Source organism: Pristiophorus japonicus, chromosome 5 (genome assembly GCF_044704955.1).
Source record: "Pristiophorus japonicus isolate sPriJap1 chromosome 5, sPriJap1.hap1, whole genome shotgun sequence".
Classification (NCBI taxonomy): domain Eukaryota; kingdom Metazoa; phylum Chordata; class Chondrichthyes; family Pristiophoridae; genus Pristiophorus; species Pristiophorus japonicus.
In genome coordinates, this window is record NC_091981.1 from 244,949,908 (window position 1) to 244,967,493 (window position 17,586).

The 17,586-nt window shown below is 40.7% G+C and overlaps 1 protein-coding gene across 4 annotated transcripts in view; it reads left to right on the forward strand.

The window, feature by feature from the left end:
* Nucleotides 1–493: 493 nt before the first annotated feature.
* The window catches only part of waca (WW domain containing adaptor with coiled-coil a), a 130,613-nt gene continuing 113,520 nt past the window's right edge, over nt 494–17,586 (forward strand). Inside the window, exons 1-7 of one of the 4 annotated variants that reach the window (XM_070881492.1) lie at nt 494–744; nt 1,021–1,054; nt 1,847–2,039; nt 6,893–6,999; nt 13,299–13,414; nt 13,501–13,616; nt 14,689–14,997. In XM_070881492.1, the coding sequence (XP_070737593.1) occupies nt 704–744; nt 1,021–1,054; nt 1,847–2,039; nt 6,893–6,999; nt 13,299–13,414; nt 13,501–13,616; nt 14,689–14,997 (916 nt within the window). In that variant the 5' untranslated portion in view covers nt 494–703. Of the gene's footprint in view, nt 758–1,020; nt 1,055–1,846; nt 2,040–6,892; nt 7,000–13,298; nt 13,415–13,500; nt 13,617–14,688; nt 14,998–17,586 lie in introns of all 4 variants that reach the window. The other 3 variants (XM_070881491.1, XM_070881495.1, XM_070881494.1) reach the window with 3 other exon arrangements.

Consider the following 17,586-nt stretch of genomic DNA (forward strand, 5'->3'; position numbering starts at 1 on the left):
TAAAACGCCTGTTTATTTCCAGAGTGACACACGTTCACTGTACATGGACACTCTGCAGGCCATGGCGGCCATTAACTTTCTCTGGCGCACCCCATACCACAGCACATACACATTGTTTCAGTGTCCCATTCTCGCCAAGTCTCTGTATTTACCCTTCATGTGTTTTTTTGTCTTTGTTTCGAAGCATGAATTTGCTCAGTTTTTATGAAGCCGCAGCCTCTCCTCCAGCCGTCAGATTTTTCTTTATAAACCGACGTCACTTCGCAAGCCCATCACGTGACCGGCCTCCCGGTACGCAATTTAAATAAAATAAACCTTCGGTAAATTCGGAGCGGAAGTTGTCATTTGAATTAAATAATTGTGATATGTTTTTTCTCTCTGGCTGTCATCGACTGTTGGCTTCTCCTTTTTTGTGTCGGTGGCGAAACGTCTGTTGGCCGGAAAAGCCCGAACGGTTTCCGGAAAGAGCCGAACGGCGGCGGGAGGGTCGGCTGTTGCCGAGCGCTGACGCGTTACCCGTATGTAGTATGGGCCTCGTCCTCTTCAGTGCTGGGTTGTGTGTGAGATGGATCCCGAGAGTTGGTAGTGTCTTTACTGGTTAAAAAAAAGAGAAGGGTCGTTTTTTTTCCTGGTGTATATTTTTTTTGCCCCCTTTAGAAAAATCTAATTTACGTTTTGATCCACTCCACATACAACAGCATTGATGGTAATGTATGCAAGGAAACAACCGAGACTCAATGATGGGTAAAACATTCAGGTTTTTTTCTTGTTATTCTTTAAATCTCCTTTCCCCCTCTTTCGAATTTCCCTTCTCTTTTGACAATCCGCCATTTTTGTTGCAAACCAAAATAAGTAGAAACTTGAGGAAACGAATTTCCCTCCCCTTCTGGTGACCATTTTACTCCGTGAAATATTTTCTTTTTTTTTAATTACATTTTTTGCCTTGTTTTTGTTTCGAAGTTTAAAAAAAAACGTTTTGCAGCACTGCTGATCTGTTTATTTTCTGTTTTTTCTTTGCAGGTGTCACGACAGGAGGGAATCCCAGCCCTATCAGGTATATTTCTCCTAGAGCGAAACGAATGCCATTTACTTTAACGAAGGCTTGTGCGTCTGAAGCAGGCCTCGGCACTCTACAACTGGATCCTAATGAGAGGGAGAGGAGGGGGGAAATAAAAAAAAAACTTGCTTTTAAAACCTTGTCCGAAAATAGTATTTAATGACGTTTGGACACATTTGAATTGCGGTATTTTAGATTCAGTTGGCTTTTGTAGCTTGCATTTAGTTTTGACTATGTAGTGCATGTAAATAAATTCGGAACTATCGGTAGGGCCTGTGCTGTAGGTTTCTGTGTGCAAATCATTTTTTTGCCCGTATGTTTTTAAAGACACAACGAGTTATTAGCTCTATAAAGACAAAATGAAGCAGTTGCCACATTTTAGACCCAAATGTAAGGTTTTTGTTATGAATTTATTAAAATTAATAGAATAAGATAGCGAGTTCCGTTTGTATCTTGTACATTATTTTTGAATCTAGTTTTAAATGATTATAGTTCTGAAGGCCAATATCACTTTAAAGGAAAACATTGTAGGAAACTTGAAATACGAAGTTACTGCAACAACATTAAACTGACAGCCCATTGAAAAGTAATACTTTTGTATAGAAATCTCGTCTAATTGATTACAAGACTGAGTTGTATTTGCTTTGATTTTTTTTTGTTATTTGAAGAAGAATCAAATTAGGAAGGCTATAGAATACACAAGATGCCGATTTGTCCACAGTTGCAGCTGATTTGCTTATGTTTCAGGTTTGTTGTAATTAACTTTATTTCATGGTATTTCCATTTCAGACTCTTAAATACCCATCAAAGAGTCACACCAGTAGCAGTGATCATCGTCATGACAAAACTAGAGAATCAGGAGATCCATCACCACCCTGCAAAATGCTGCGACGTTCTAACAGTCCTGAAAATAAACATAGTGATAGTACAGGACATAAGAGTAAAACTGTACACTCTCATCGAGCCAGAGAGCGAGACGGAGGTATGTTACTGTGTAGTCAGCATGCAGAATGTCTATTAGTTTTGTATAATCCATTACATTTTGCTAGCTATCTAGTGGGGAAAAATGGCTGTGTAATGTTTGTGCAGCTTTGCTAGCGAGAAGTATGTGTATTGCTTCCTGAAGCAGTGATCAAATATCCCAGCAACAATTACAAGTAATGTTTTTGTGTCAGCTGCTAAACTTGCCTTCTCGAGGAGTTGACTCAAGTTAGGAAACCCCAAACTATTAGCTGCTGTAGCTTTGTATATAGTAACAAAGCCAGGTTTCATTTTTTGAATGCAGTGAGTATTTTAAAAATGAGGCAAATGAATTTAGAGTGATATTCATACTGTAACAAAAATTACACTAACGGTATGTATTATCGAGAGCAAGATAGGAACCTTGGTAAAGGTGCATTTTACATTATGCAGTCTTTTAGAACTAAAGCAGCACTTAAGCTTTCTTAAAACAACAGTATTAACCAGCCTAGATGCAGAGTTTTTCTTAACCATTATAAAATCATTCAAGAAAATGCTTTATTTGGAAGCATTTCATGATACTCCAACATTCATGCCCATTTTCTTAACTCTCAAACAATGTGTGGGTTATCTTGGTTTCGCATTTGATGTTTTGCTGCATTTAGTATTTATTGTGGATTTGATAAATGGGTCATATTTTCATGCATTCATGTTTGTATGTGCATAATTGAATCTATTAACAGCATTTTATGGTGAATGTAATTCGGAATTATTCCAGTGTTGCTTTAGTGTTGACAGCCTGGATTTTCTTTCAGAGAACTGGAAGGTATATTGAGAGGTCAATTAGCCACTCAATGGAAAAAGCAGAAATGTTGGTACTACATTTGTGCCAGATTTGCAAAATTCCTGAGTTTAAGGCAAATATTTGGTGCAAGATTGGGTATGGTGGAATTTCTATTCAAAGTGTGTGCAAATAGTCACCCATGGAGCTTATTTTTTTAGCAGAAATGCTGGTCCCCTGATTGGGTGGAATAGTTTTAAGGATCTCTTTTGCATTATACTTCAAGTTTTAATGCAGTAACATTTTTGCATAGACAGACACTGGATTATGAGGACCTGTAAGTGACAAATGCTAATGGGTAGCAACAACAACTTGTATTTATGTAGCACCTTTAATGTAGTAAATGTTCCAAGGCGCTTCACAGGAATATTTGAGAGACAAAATTTGACACTGAGCTGCATAAGGAGAAATTAGGGCAGGTGATTGGTCAAAGAGATGGATTTTAAGGAGCGTCTTAAAGGAGTGGAGGTGGAGAGGTTTAGGCAAGGAATTCCAGAGCTTTAGGCCTACGAAACAGAAGGCACGGCCACCAATGGTTGAGCGATTTATAATCAGGGATGCTCAAGAGGGCAGAATTAAATGGGCGCAGATATCTCGGAGGGTTGTGGGACTGAAGGAGATTACAGAGATAGGGAGGGGCGAGGCTGTGGGGGATTGGAAAATGAGGATGAGAATTTTGAAATCAAGGTGTTGGTAAACCGGGAGCCAATGTCGGTCAGCGAGCACTGGGTGAGCGGGGCTTGGTGGAGCAGCAAAATTCCATTCGACACACATCAGAAGCAAAATCTGTTCCCCTCTTAATTTACCGACTCATCTTGGCTGTAAAGATTGAGACCATCTGATCAATGGCCTGTACTGCTTTCCTCCTTTCCCTTAGCTCACCAAGCCAACCTTCCTCCTAAGGTTCCCCCCTGAACTCACATCTTAATCTAGTTGCCTATCTCCCCTCATGTTCTCTGAGTTTATTGTGTCCATGACACCCACTTCCTGCCCCCTCGACCCCATTCCCACCCAAATTCTCTTCCTGGTTTCTATGTTAGCTGATAGTGTTATCGGTTCTCTATCCTTGGGTACTGTCTCCTCCTTCAAATCTGCCGTCATCACCCCTCTCAAAAACCCAGCCCTTGATCCCTCTGTTGCAAAATACTGTCCCATCTCCAACTTCCCTTTCCTTTCCAAAGTCCCTGAATGTGTTGTCACCTCCAAAATCTGTGCCCATCTTTCCTGAAACTCCATGTTTGAATCCCTCCAATCGGGTTTGTGAGAAACTGTTCCCATTGGTGGAAGGGTCGAAAATCAGAGGACACAGATTTAAGGTGATTGGCAGAAACATTGCTACGATGGATTGTAGCAGTTCAAGAAGGTGGCTCACCATCACGTTCTCAAGGGCAATAAATGTTGGCCTTGCCAGCAACGCCCACATCAGTCTTCCCAATATTTTTTTAGAGAAAATTTCTGCTCATCTAGTACTGGATGTTGGACAAGCAGTCCGACAATTTAGATACAGTGGCGGGGTCGGTAGCGGGAGTGGAAGGTAGAGCTGGATGTCATCAGCCTCCATGTGGAAATTGACTGTGTCACAGTACCGAAACGGCTCTTATCAAAATCACAAATGACATCCTATGTTGCTATGACAAAGGTAAACTGACCCTCTTCGTCCGTATCGATCTTCTGCAGCCTTTGACACGGTTGACCACACCATCCTCCTCCAATGCCTCTCAACCATTGTCCAGCAGGGTGAGACTGCATTCGTCTGTTTCCATTCTTATTTATGCAATCATAGCCAGAGATCCGCCTTGAATGGCTTATCTTGCCCTTTCTGCACTGTTCCCTCTGGTGTCCCCCCAAGGATCTATCCTTGGCCCTCCTATTTCTCATCGACATTCTGCCCCTCTGCAACATCCTCCAAAAACATGCCGTCAATTTCCACCAATGGGAACAGTTTTTCTCTCTCTACTGTCTAGACCTCATGATTTTGAACACTTTTTCGGCCAGAACAGCAGATTTCCTTCCCTAAAGGACATTAGTGAACTAGTTGCGTTTTACACCAAGCTGATACTAGCTTTTTATTCCAGATTTATTTAATTAGCTGCATTTAAATTCCCGAACTGCCATGGTGGGATTTGAAATCACGTATCCGAATTATTAGTCCAAGCCCCTGGATTACCAGTCCAGTAATTTCACCACTGCTGCCATACCCGTGACACCTTGATGTTAAAATTCTCATCCTTATTTTCAAACCCCTCCATGTCCTCGCCCGTCCCCATCTCGAACCTCCTCCAGCTCTCCGATATCTGTGCTGCTCTAATTCTGGTCTCTTGAGCATCCTTGATGATGTCAATCACTCCACCATTGGTGGCCGTGTCTTCAGCTGCCAAGGCCCGAAGCTCTGGAATTCCCTCCTTAAACCTCTCGGCATCTGCACCTCTCTTTCCCCTTTAAGACACTCCTTCAAACTTCTTCTTTGATCTGCCGTAATATCTCCTTATGTGGCTCGATGTCTAATTTTGTTTTATCATGCTCCTATGAAGTATCTTGGAACGTTTAAAGGCACGATATAAATACTTGTTGTAAACACTGTCCATTTCCTAAACATGGTACAACCTTCTTAATTCTTTATAGTGCGTTGCCACTTTGTGCAGATTATTAATATTTGGCTTAAATAGTGTCCAATGGTGATGTGTTGAAATAATTCATTATGAATAACACTTTGAAGTTTCATGTAGACTCATGGCTGCCATTCTGTGTAGCCAATATTCCACAAATAGGCAACAAACTGAATTGGCAATTACATTTTTTTTGGGTGATTGAGGGCATAATTATATCCAGGACACCGGGAGAGCACCCTGCTCTTCATGAGGCTTTTTTAACGTAAATCGGAACCAATGAAACGAATAGATGGAACATGGTTCTGCAGTCTCCTCTGAAGGGCTCCCTCAGTACTGCACTGAAGTGTCCGCCTGCATTAATCTCAAACCTCTAAATTTACGCTCCAGAGTCAAGGTTGGTAACAACTGAGCCAAACCTATGCAGAGTGGCTCAATCTCGCTACCTTTGTTCAGAGCTCGTCTCCAGCCAGTCTGGTTGTACATTTTGTTGAACATTGATCAATTGAACATTTTGATACTATTGTTACTTTCTCATGATTATTCTAAGATTGAAGTCCAAAAACTGCACTGCAATACACTTCATAATCACTCATGTTTCCCCATGCCTCAATGGCTTCCATTCACATCATACATGTATCTGAAAATAAAACTTCTGTTTGCAACTGTTACTTATTTGATTTGATGGAACACAGAATTTTAACTCTGAGAAGAATCTTTCTCTGCACTGGCTGTCTGTTGGAGAATGGTCAATCAGACCAGCATTAATTTTGTGCTCTGTAAATGTTCATACTGTCGCAAATAACTTCATACCAAAGTCTCTGAAGGTTTTTTTGTCATTGTCTGTATTCTATCCCACAACTTGCTATTTAAATTTCAGTGACTTGGAGGTTTACAGCAATAAGATTAGATTTGGCTGTTCTGATGGCTCAGTGCAAACAGTATGTGGCTGAGCCATACAGACAAGGAACATCCTAGGTTTGATCCCTGGTCTACTAAGTTAGTTCTGAACTTGTGGGCAGGGAACGTAGTAGGGGTACTCCAATTGGCCACAGAGCTGTTGGGTTAGGGAGGGAGATGATCAGGCATGCTTCCTGTTCCTGATTTGCTCTCCAGTAAACACAGCTGCAAATGTGCATGTATGGATATCTGTTGGAGTAGCCTGCCAATACTAGGTTCTCGTATGGATAATTGCCACTTGGAAATTGTCCTGGCAGGTACTTACTGTCGTTGTAACTATACTCGAGCAAGGAATCAATGCCTTTTTGGATTGGAGCGGGGGTGGGAGGGGAGAAAATTGGTGGAATAAAATGTACGCTTTGCTAAAACCATTTTTAACTATACTGCAAGCCTTTTGTAAAATACTTTGCTCGGGTTAATGTGCTATGTTTGTGCATATATGTAATAAATGTACTGTATTTGTTTCAGGGACCAGCTATTCTCCACAGGAGAATTCACATAATAACAGTACCCACCATAGCTCAAATTCACATTCTTCTAATCCTAGTAACAATCCAAGTAAAACTTCAGATGCAGTAAGTATTTCTTTTGCAATTCCTTACTAAAGTGTCAGATATTTCATTACGATAGTAGGAGTTTAACATTTCGGTCTTCTAAAACACTGACTCAAATAGCCTGGCCACTGGAACGTATCTCGAATAACTGGAAATTCGTCTCTTTCATTTTATACTCTTGCAGAGTGATCTAGCTTAGGTCTTGGACAATGGAATTTGCAGACTGACATTAACAGAGGGTTCACACAAGACTTTTAGTTTGCTTGATGGCAGAAAATATAAACCACAGGTGAAAACGATGGAAAATGAACTGGATTTTTGCAGGCTAAGATTACTAATCAACATATTTACACTTGAATATAGAGAAGTAAAAGTGTGAAACACATTATGCTACAAAATACAAGGAAGGCACCTTTATTTTAAAAGCAATATAACACAGTATATCATAAAATTATCAGATCTCTTCTGCCAGCATTTGGAACCATCTCTTGAAACTAAATGGTCTCCAGGTATAAAATGATATCTTCCCTCACACTTCGACTTGAAACTTGTGAGTTGGATACTTGTGGAGCCCTGGGTGAGAAATCTAGTCAGAACTAGGAAACCACATTTAGGTGTTAACTTGTATTTACCTTATTTTCCAAAGAATTAAAACAATTTAACTTGTGATTTTAAAAACTCAGAATTGTGCAATTATATGGTCCATCAGTAACATATTGGGGTTAGTTCTTCGTGGAATCAGAATGCACCAGGTATGGCCATTTTAGCACGAGAGCAATTGGAAATCACCTTCTATTCTGACATCAACCTTAGTTCCTTGGCAAATATGATTGATATCTCAATGTCCCAGGAACCATAGGGTAACGTGACATATTGCTGCTGTTGGACAGCTTATTTAAATGGAATGCTCCATAAATGAACACTTCGTTTTTAATTTACAAGTTACCTATCAGATCTAATTTCGCAGGAGGAATAAAGTAAACTATTCCTCTTTGGGGTGAGGGAAGGAAGGATAATTATCTTTAAATATTTAAAATTTGTTGCTTTTTGTACCAGCATTATTTTAAAATCAAATCACAAATTTCATAACCTGATCAGAAGCATGAGAGTTGAGTGTAGCCTAAAATAGATGTCTCATAGTTTTTATGTAGTATACCATAATCTTAGAAGCTTCGTATTTTGCATACGAGCTCACAATCTGTACATAATTTTGCATAACGTGTCCAAGTTTATGCAGAGCACACGTCGGATGAAGTCTGGAATTCACTATTAGATTGATGGAAATGAATGATTTATATTGAATGGTTCTTGTATTATGCTGCAAATTGCAGCAGGTTGTATCTTTTTAATGTAGATCATTGATGTAGTTTAAACTGCAACTGATCAAAATTATTAAAGGCAACATTCTGAGTAGATGGAGTGGGAGATGAATATGGCTTTCATGCATTTTGGTGCACAACAGCGATTGGGAATCACTTTCCTGTCTGATATAAACCGTAACAAATTGATGCTCTGCAGGAACATACAAAATTGTAGAAAGTACTTTTGTGTTCTGAACTTGAAGTGTCAGTAAGGTGCTGTGTGAAGCTAGGTTGTTATGCATAGGATGGACAAGTTTACTGGCAGAATCTAGGCCCACAGAAGAGTATCCTATTCAAAAGTAGTATTTCTGGAATAGATTGGTTTGGCCGCCCTTCAATTCAGGTTGGACAGTGGGACCTTTTTGAAGAGGTGAAAAATTTGCATATTTATAATTTCTAACTTTTCTTGAAAAAAGTCTGCAAACTTTTAAGAAGGGAGAAAGGGATAGGCCGAGTAATTACAGGCCTGTCAGCTTAACCTCCGTGGTGGGAAAATTACTGGAAAATATCCTGAAAGACAGGATAAATCTACATTTGGAAAGGCAGGGATTAATTCGGGACAGTCAGCATGGATCTGTTGAGGGAGGATCCTGTTTGACTAAACTGATTGAATTTTTTGAGTAAGTAACATAGAAACATAGAAAATAGGTGCAGGAGTAGGCCATTCGGCCCTTCTAGCCTGCACCGCCATTCAATGAGTTCATGGCTGAACATGCAACTTCAGTACCCCATTCCTGCTTTCTCACCATACCCCTTGATTCCCCTAGTAGTAAGGACTTCATCTAACTCATTTTTGAATATATTTAGTGAATTGGCCTCAACAACTTTCTGTGGTAGAGAATTCCACAGGTTCACCACTCTCTGGGTGAAGAAATTCCTCCTCATCTCGGTCCTAAATGGCTTCCTCCTTATCCTTAGACTGTGTCCCCTGGTTCTGGACTTCCCCAACATTGGGAACATTCTTCCTGCATCTAACCTGTCTCACCCCGTCAGAACTTTAAACGTTTCTATGAAGTCCCCTCTCATTCTTCTCAACTCCAGTGAATACAAGCCCAGTTGATCCAGTCTTTCTTGATAGGTCAGTCCCGCCATCCCGGGAATCAGTCTGGTGAACCTTTGCTGCACTCCCTCAACAGCAAGAATGTCCTTCCTCAGGTTAGGAGACCAAAACTGTACACAATACTCCAGGTGTGGCCTCACCAAGGCCCTGTACAATTGTAGCAACACCTCCCTGCCCCTGTACTCAAATCCCCTTGCTATGAAGGCCAACATGCCATTTGCTTTCTTAACCGCCTGCTGTACCTGCATGCCAACCTTCAATGACTGATGTACCATGACACCCAGGTCTCTTTGCACCTCCCCTTTTCCTAATCTGTCACCATTCAGATAATAGTCTGTCTCTCTGTTTTTACCACCAAAATGGATAACCTCACATTTATCCACATTATACTTCATCTGCCATGCATTTGCCCACTCACCTAACCTATCCAAGTCGCTCTGCAGCCTCATAGCATCCTCCTCGCAGCTCACACTGCCACCCAACTTAGTGTCATCCGCAAATTTGGAGATACTACATTTAATCCCCTCGTCGAAATCATTAATGTACAGTGTAAACAGCTGGGGCCCCAGCACAGAACCTTGCGGTACCCCACTAGTCACTGCCTGCCATTCTGAAAAGTCCCCATTTACTCCTACTCTTTGCTTCCTGTCTGACAACCAGTTCTCAATCCATGTCAGCACACTACCCCCAATCCCATGTGCTTTAACTTTGCACATTAATCTCTTGTGTGGGACCTTGTCGAAAGCCTTCTGAAAGTCCAAATATACCACATCAACCAGGAGGGTTGATGAGGATAGTGCGTACGATGTAGTGTATGTGGACTTTAGCAAAACTTTTGATAAGGTCCGACATGGTAGACTGGTCACGAAGGTTAATGCCCATGGGATCCAGGGCAAAGTGGCTAGTTGGATCCAAAATTGGCTTTGAGGTAGGAAGCAAAGGATAATGGTTGATGGATGTTTTGTGACTGGATGGATATTTCCAGTGGAGTTCCGCAGGGCTCAGTACTGTGTCCTTGCTTTTTGTGGTATACGTCAATGATCTAGATTTGAATATAGGGAGTATGATTAAGAAATTTGCACATGATGCTAAAATTTGGCTGTGTGTTTGATAATGAAGAGAAAAGTCATGGACTGCAAGAGGATACCAATCTACTGGTCAGCTGGGCAGAACAGTGGCAAATAGAATTAATTCAGAGAAGTGCGAGGTGATGCACTTTGGGAGGGCTAATAAGGAAAGAGCATACACATTAAGCGGTAGGCCACTGAGAAGTACAAAGGGACCTTGGAGTGCTTGTCCACAGATCCCTGGAGTACTGCGTGCAGTTCTGGTCGCCGTATTATAGGAAGGAGATGGGTGCACAGGAGATGAACGTGGATGCTGCCTGGAATGGAGAATCTGAGCTATGGGGACAGATTGGATAGGTTGGGTTTGTTCTCATTGGGAACAGAGGAGGCTGAGAGGAGATCTCATTGAGGTGCACAAAATTTTGAGGGGCCTGGATATCGTGGATAGCAAGGGCCTATTTCTCTTGGTCGAGGGGTCAATTACGAGGGGGGCAAAGTTTTAAGGTGGTTGGTGGGAGGTTCAGACGACATTTGAGGGGAGGCTTCTTCACGCAGAACGTTGTGGGGGTCTGGAACTCACTGCCTGGAACCTGCAGGGTTACGAACCTCGAGCTGATAATTGGGATTAAACTGGATAACCACTTGTTGGCCGGCGCAGATACGATGGGAAGTACTGCAGGGAATCGAATATGGCCAGGGTGATCTCCTGGACTAGTTTCAATCGCCTGGATGGGTCAGAGAGGAATATTCCCAGATTTTTTTTTTTCCCCTCAATTGGCCTGCATTTTCAATCTGGTTTTTGCCTCTCCCAGGAGATCACATGGCTCCGGCTGGGGTGGAGTGTAGAATGTTTCGGTGCAAGGGTTGTCGCAATTGTGTGGGGTGGGCTGGGTGCTCTTTACCTTTCCTTCATTGTTCATGGGTTTATATGTAACCTTCAGGGCTGCTGACCGAGGGCTGTGTGGCTCTTTGTCGGCTGGTGCGGAATGGCCTCCTGCGCTGTTGATTTCTATGTTTCTAACTTGCAGCTTTCAGATAATGTAGTTTGGTTTTTATCTCCATGGAACACCTTCTTCTAAATTTTTTTGTTTTCAAACCTTGAGGGAAATTGCAGAACACTGCCTTTTTCACTGAGACATGGAATGCAAGAGCAGGGAGCTTATGCTTGAACTGTATGAAACACTCGTTAGGCCACAGCTAGAGTACTGCGTGCAATTCTGGTCACCACATAACAGGCAAGATGTGATTGCACTGAGGGTACATAGGAGATTTACGAGGATGTTGCCTGGACTGGAGAATTTTAGCAATGAGGAAAATTGGATCGGCTGGAGTTTTGTTTGTAACAGAGGAGGCTGCGGGGAGACCTGAATGAGAGGTATAAAATTATGAGGAGCCTGGACAGAGTGGATAGGAAGGACCTAGTTCCCTTCGCAGAGGGGTCAACAACCAGAGGGCATAGATTTAAAGTAATTGGTAGGAGGTTTAGAGGGGATTTGAGAGGAACTTTCTCCACCCAGAGGATGGTGGGGGTCTGGATCTCACTGCCTGAAAGGGTGGTAGAGGCAGAAACCCCCGCCACATTTAAAAAGTACTTGGATATACACTTGAAGTGCCGTCACCTACAGGGCTATGGACCAAGAGCTGGAAAGTGGGATTAGGGTGGATAGCTCTTTGCCAGCCGGTGTGATCAAGATGGACCAGAATGGCCTCCTCCTGTGCTGTAAATTTCGATGATTGCATGAAATGTGCTTATTTTTAAGACTGGCTGCCAATATGTAGTGTGTTTTTATTTTATTATGTTAATGCACTCAAGTATAATTTAAGTTACTTGCTTTACCTCTTCCTCACCCCTCCCCTTTTTGTTCATTTCAGGCACTTTTACAGTACATTGTACAAGTCCTTTTGTGCCATATAGGCATGGCTGATGTACATTGAAAATCTAAATGAATTTAAGCTGATGAGATGTTAATTCTCACATCGTGTAAATGGAATGTACATCATACTCTTGGCAATAAATTGTGATGTGAAAGTGGTACCACCTTGCGTCACAAACATTGCTCAAAGTGCTTCATATGCAATGAAGGGCTTTGAAGTGCGATGACTTCTTAGAGACAGGCGGCAGCCATATTGTGCACAAGAATATCCTGCAAACGGTAGTGAGCGGAATGATTAGTTAATTTGTTTTGAGAGCTGATTCTTGGCCAGAATACTGAGCGGTTCTTTGGATAGTGCCATGGCATCTTCAACTGGCGCAAATTTTATCTGAAGGGACCTTCAACATGCAGCATTCTCTCAATATTGCACAAAGTGTCAACCTACATTATGTGCTCAAGTCCTGAGTTATCAAACTCTTAACTGTGAGTTGAGTGGTGCCAACTGAGCCAAGCTGGCATAACTGCTGTCTGTGGCACTTGCTTTACAGTTGATGCTACTCTTTGTTTTCTGAATAGCAGTGCTCCCTATTACCAGAAGCGTCTTGATAATCTGTTTTAGCCATGGAAAAGGCAGGCTGTGTGATTAGTGATTAGTTATATGGACAAATGTTAAAATGATGGGTATGTTTATTCTATTGTTGTATAAAGTATTATGCAACCTGCAGTTAGTACTGAATCAGGTTGTGCAATGAGAAAGCAATTTACCTATAATTTTAGCTGCTTTGGAAGTATATAATTGCTTGAAATAGAGGTAGAAAATACAACCTGTATAAAATCGACACAGTAATTGCTGCCCAACATTAAGTTGCTGTGCAGTGAATCCAGTCTGAAGCTCAGACCAATTATCTGCTTTTTTTGTGTTTTGTCTTTTGATTTAACTCTCTTTGTCTTAATATAGCCTTATGAACCAGCTGATGACTGGTCAGAGCACATCAGCTCTTCAGGCAAAAAATACTACTACAACTGCAGGACAGAAGTTTCTCAGTGGGAGAAACCCAAAGAGTGGATTGAAAGGTGCACGTTTAGTTTTTCAAATATTATGTAGACTATGCAAGTATGTTAAATAGGTCATAACATCAATGATTCTTTTGTTTGTACAGAGAACAGAGGCAAAAAGAAGCAAGTAAAGTTGGGGTTGTTAACAGCTTCCCAAGAGATCGAGATTACAGAAGGGAAACCTTACAAGCATCTGCTGGCAGTGGGTTTACAAGTGGAAGTAAGTAACAGGACATTTAATAAGATACAAACTATTCCTGTTGGCCAAATTTCTTTCACAGGTTTCACACAAAATGCAGGCTTTGTTCAAGTCTGCAGAATTTGAATGCAGTTTATTATAATCAAATTGGTGAATAATGCGTAACAAGATGTTTCATTTGTAGTACAATATGAATTAAACTGACTTAGCGATGATGGGTTTTTAATTTTGGTGCACAAATTCTGACATAGTCTTCAGGTTTTTAAATGGGTTGGAGTGGTACAGATGTTGAAATAAGGCTATTTCCTCATGCTGGTTTCAGAAATGTAAATGTAACATAGTGAGCTGTTGAAAGAAAAATAGGAATCTACATGAGATTTTTTTCCTTCTGGCTACTGATTTCATTTTAAATACCTCTTCCCTGTACCAAGTCATTTGTGGTCTGGGGGTGAAAGTAACCTGCAAGAGTTGCCAACTTGCCGCAGAGCAGCTCCTCGGGAACTGATGACCCTGAATCTTCATCTATTGCATGTTTAAAAGAAATCTGCATTTTTGCATTGCCTACAATAATAATTTTGGATTTAAATAAATGTCCAGGAACAGACTGATGTGATTTCCTGGTGCTCAGTTCATTATGGGAGATTGAGCTATGTTCAGAATTGGGTTTCTCTCGCGTTGATGCACACACCTGTCCAACACAGGACATGCGTTGAATACTTAAGGTTAATATTCCAGTACATGCACTAGCCAGTGCTAATGTGTTGGAAAAGTACTGAGATTCATAATTGAGGTTTAATATCATCCTGATTTAAATAATGTTGTTTTGGAGCTAAAATGGCTGCAAATTTTGCAGCCTTAGAGCACATAAGTGGAACCAAATGGATGATGTCACAGCTGTGACACCTAAGATACAAGGTCTAATGTATCCTGAGTAGGTGTTTTGATTCTAACAACTCTTGCATTTTAAAACATTAATTATGAACAATTAAGGGGACTGTTAATAAATTAGCCAATAGTGCTCTAATAATCATTCTAATTTCAACATTTCCCCCTTTTATTTTTTTTTGCCACATTTCCTTTGAATCATGAAAAGTGGAAGACAAGCATTCCAGCGGTGCCGGTAGTATGCTCTCCCAGAATATTTTGTCCCAGACAAACAGACACAATGACAGAGACTACAGACTGCCCAGAACAGAGACTCCTGGTGGAGCTGCCCCAGTGCAGCACCCCGTCAAACCAGTGGTTCTCCCAACTACAAACCCAAGCACTGTTCCTTCTAGTCCTTTTAGTCTACAGCCTGAGCATCAGCCAAAGAAATCCTTTGATGCTAATGGAGCAGCTACTGTACCGAAAGTGCCTACACCCACACCTTCCATCCCTATTCAGAAGACAGAGAAGAAAGGTACGTATGCTGGGGTATATTTGACTTGTCTGAGTTCATGCACGTTTTTAGTTCACTAGTGACGCTAGAGCTCATTATTAAACAGCGCTGATGTACCAGTATTGAAAACACTGAACTGAAATAGTACTAAAAATATTCACACTTCTAAATGTCTAGACTAATGAAATATGGCTCACTGCTGGACTTCGATTATTTGTAAACTTCTAAAATACTAACTTGTCATCTGTTTTCAAAATTGTGCTAAGTTACCAAGAATGTAAAGTTTTTAGGGTAGCTGAAAGTGTACCATTGGGGGGAAAAAAGCCTTCAATTATGCACGATGTTCAAGTAAGTTGCCCAGTTTTTGGTATTGCAACTGAAAACCAGGTTTAAGTCATGGGGTTGCTCCTTTCAATTAACTTAAGAATTTATTTTTCAACTTGCCTGTTGCACCTTTATTTTAAGGCATCACTAATATTTTGTAAAAAAAAACTCAAGTAAAAGTTGAAAACTAGTAGAAATTGATGTGCACTTTTGTACTTGGGGATTTTGATAGTTGGGAGTGTCTGAGTTGTGCCCTAAACTTCTACCTGTCCCTTCGTGCTGATTTGTTGGAAAGATGTTACAGCAGCTCCTGTGATTAAGTTTTTAGGTAAATTTTGCATTCCAATTGAGATTGTTGTGAAGTTGTGTTCTGTTTTTTATGTAATGTGAAAAGGTTGGAAAATGAGTTTAATTATTAGTCCTCCTGAAATTGAGCACACCATGTTAGACCTTTTGGCTGCACACCAATATAGTAGACCTTCATGTACCTTTTAAGAGGGTGCAAAGTGCTTTGTGTTTTAATGTGCCTCCCTACTTAAGTATGGGGCTCAAGGACAGCATACGTGTGCTGCTTTTTCTGTTCATTCAGCTGCATAAAGATGATTTATAATTAGTGATCCTCCGTTCTCTCCCTTTTGTATGTTGCCCAGGGCTTGGTTCCTGTGTTGTCAGGTAACATGAAAATTCAATGTCTTTCAGCTTGTATCTCCAAAGCTCTCTGTATATATTAAAAGAAAAATCATCATTGCTGTATAGGAACTTTCTGACTGGTAAAGACAGACTTTAAAAGAGATTTGTGCTTTACTGCTGCTTGACAATATAGAAAGCCAATATCTTGTAACAAAGTAAAGAAGAGATCTAGAGTGGGGAGCATAGGATTTGCAATATTTTTTTGGATGAGGGGGAGGAAGAGTAGCCCCACTGGTATTCTGCCCTTGCATCCAGTTATGAGTTGCTGTCCACTCTGCAGGCAGAGAAGACGGTTACCAAAGAAAATGGCATGCTTTATACTATATGTACCTTTTTTTTAGAATAAATTATTTTTCAAGAAAATCAATTGCATTTGTGAGGGCACACCTGAGCCTGTAATGCTCAAAATGTTCATATAACTAACCCCTGGCCTATAATTAGAAAAAAATAAAGTGTAATTATCTTTTAACAACTGCTGATAAAGGAATGTTGCAGTTTAATCATAACTATTAAGAGTATTTTCTGCTGGATGATTTTCCTTGCAGAGCAAGTTAACAAACTAAATATTTAAAATCTTCGATCAAACATTCGTTTGCTGCAACCGTTAAAATATTCTTAAAGACATTGGAAAAAGTATCTGGTCATCAACGACTTCATGGCCCTCTCATCCAGGGGCCACAGTGCAACTAGCATGTTTCCATTATTCAATCTTTCTCTTGGGAGAGAAAACATTGTGCTGGTTCACTTATCTGTGACATACATTAATTTTTTTTAAGCATGGCTATCCTGCTAATTGTGCCCTTATCCTGAATGGCCATAGCATGTACTTGGAAAAGCCTGAGAAGCAAAGTAAGGATTTTAAAAGGGAACTGAATTCTGTTGAATTCACATAATCTTGAACATCGATGGAAATATGCTTGTCATGTGTTGAAAATTTATGCCTCTGTTGGAGATGAAGCGTCGGAACATAATCGCCCAGAATTGTTTTGGAGCGCGGCATCTTGTGGGAGTTCGATATTTTTTTTCTTTCTTGCCCTAAGCGCAATATTTTTGGGGGCAAAAATTGCTGGTTGTGCAAGCTGGTAATGGCGTGGCTCGGTCAACAAGGCATCTGTGACCTTGGTGAACAGTGGGACCAACAGTCTATCTCCTTAACCAATGAGAGTTATGGATAGAGAAAGAAACAGAAGGAAATGGGGTGAATTAGTCAATTTAGATACAGAAAGAGAAATAAAGAAAGGGAAAGAAAAATTAAATTAAGAGATAAAGGAAAAGTTTAAAAAAAATTAAAACCTTAATGATTTACTACCTGCAGGAATGAGACTCCACATTTTCAATTGTTACCTTTTTGGGCTGGGTCGGTTGAGAGACATTGCAGGAACATAAATCTTAAGAACATAAGAAATAGGAACAGGAATAGGCCAAACAGCCCCTTGAGCCTGCTCCGCCATTCAATAAGATCATGATTGATCTGATCTTGGACTCAGCTCAACTTCCCTGCCCGCTCACCATAACCCCTTATCCCCTTATTGTTTAAGAAACTGTCTATTTCTGTCTTAAATTTATTCAATGTCCCAGCTTCCACAGCTCTCTGAG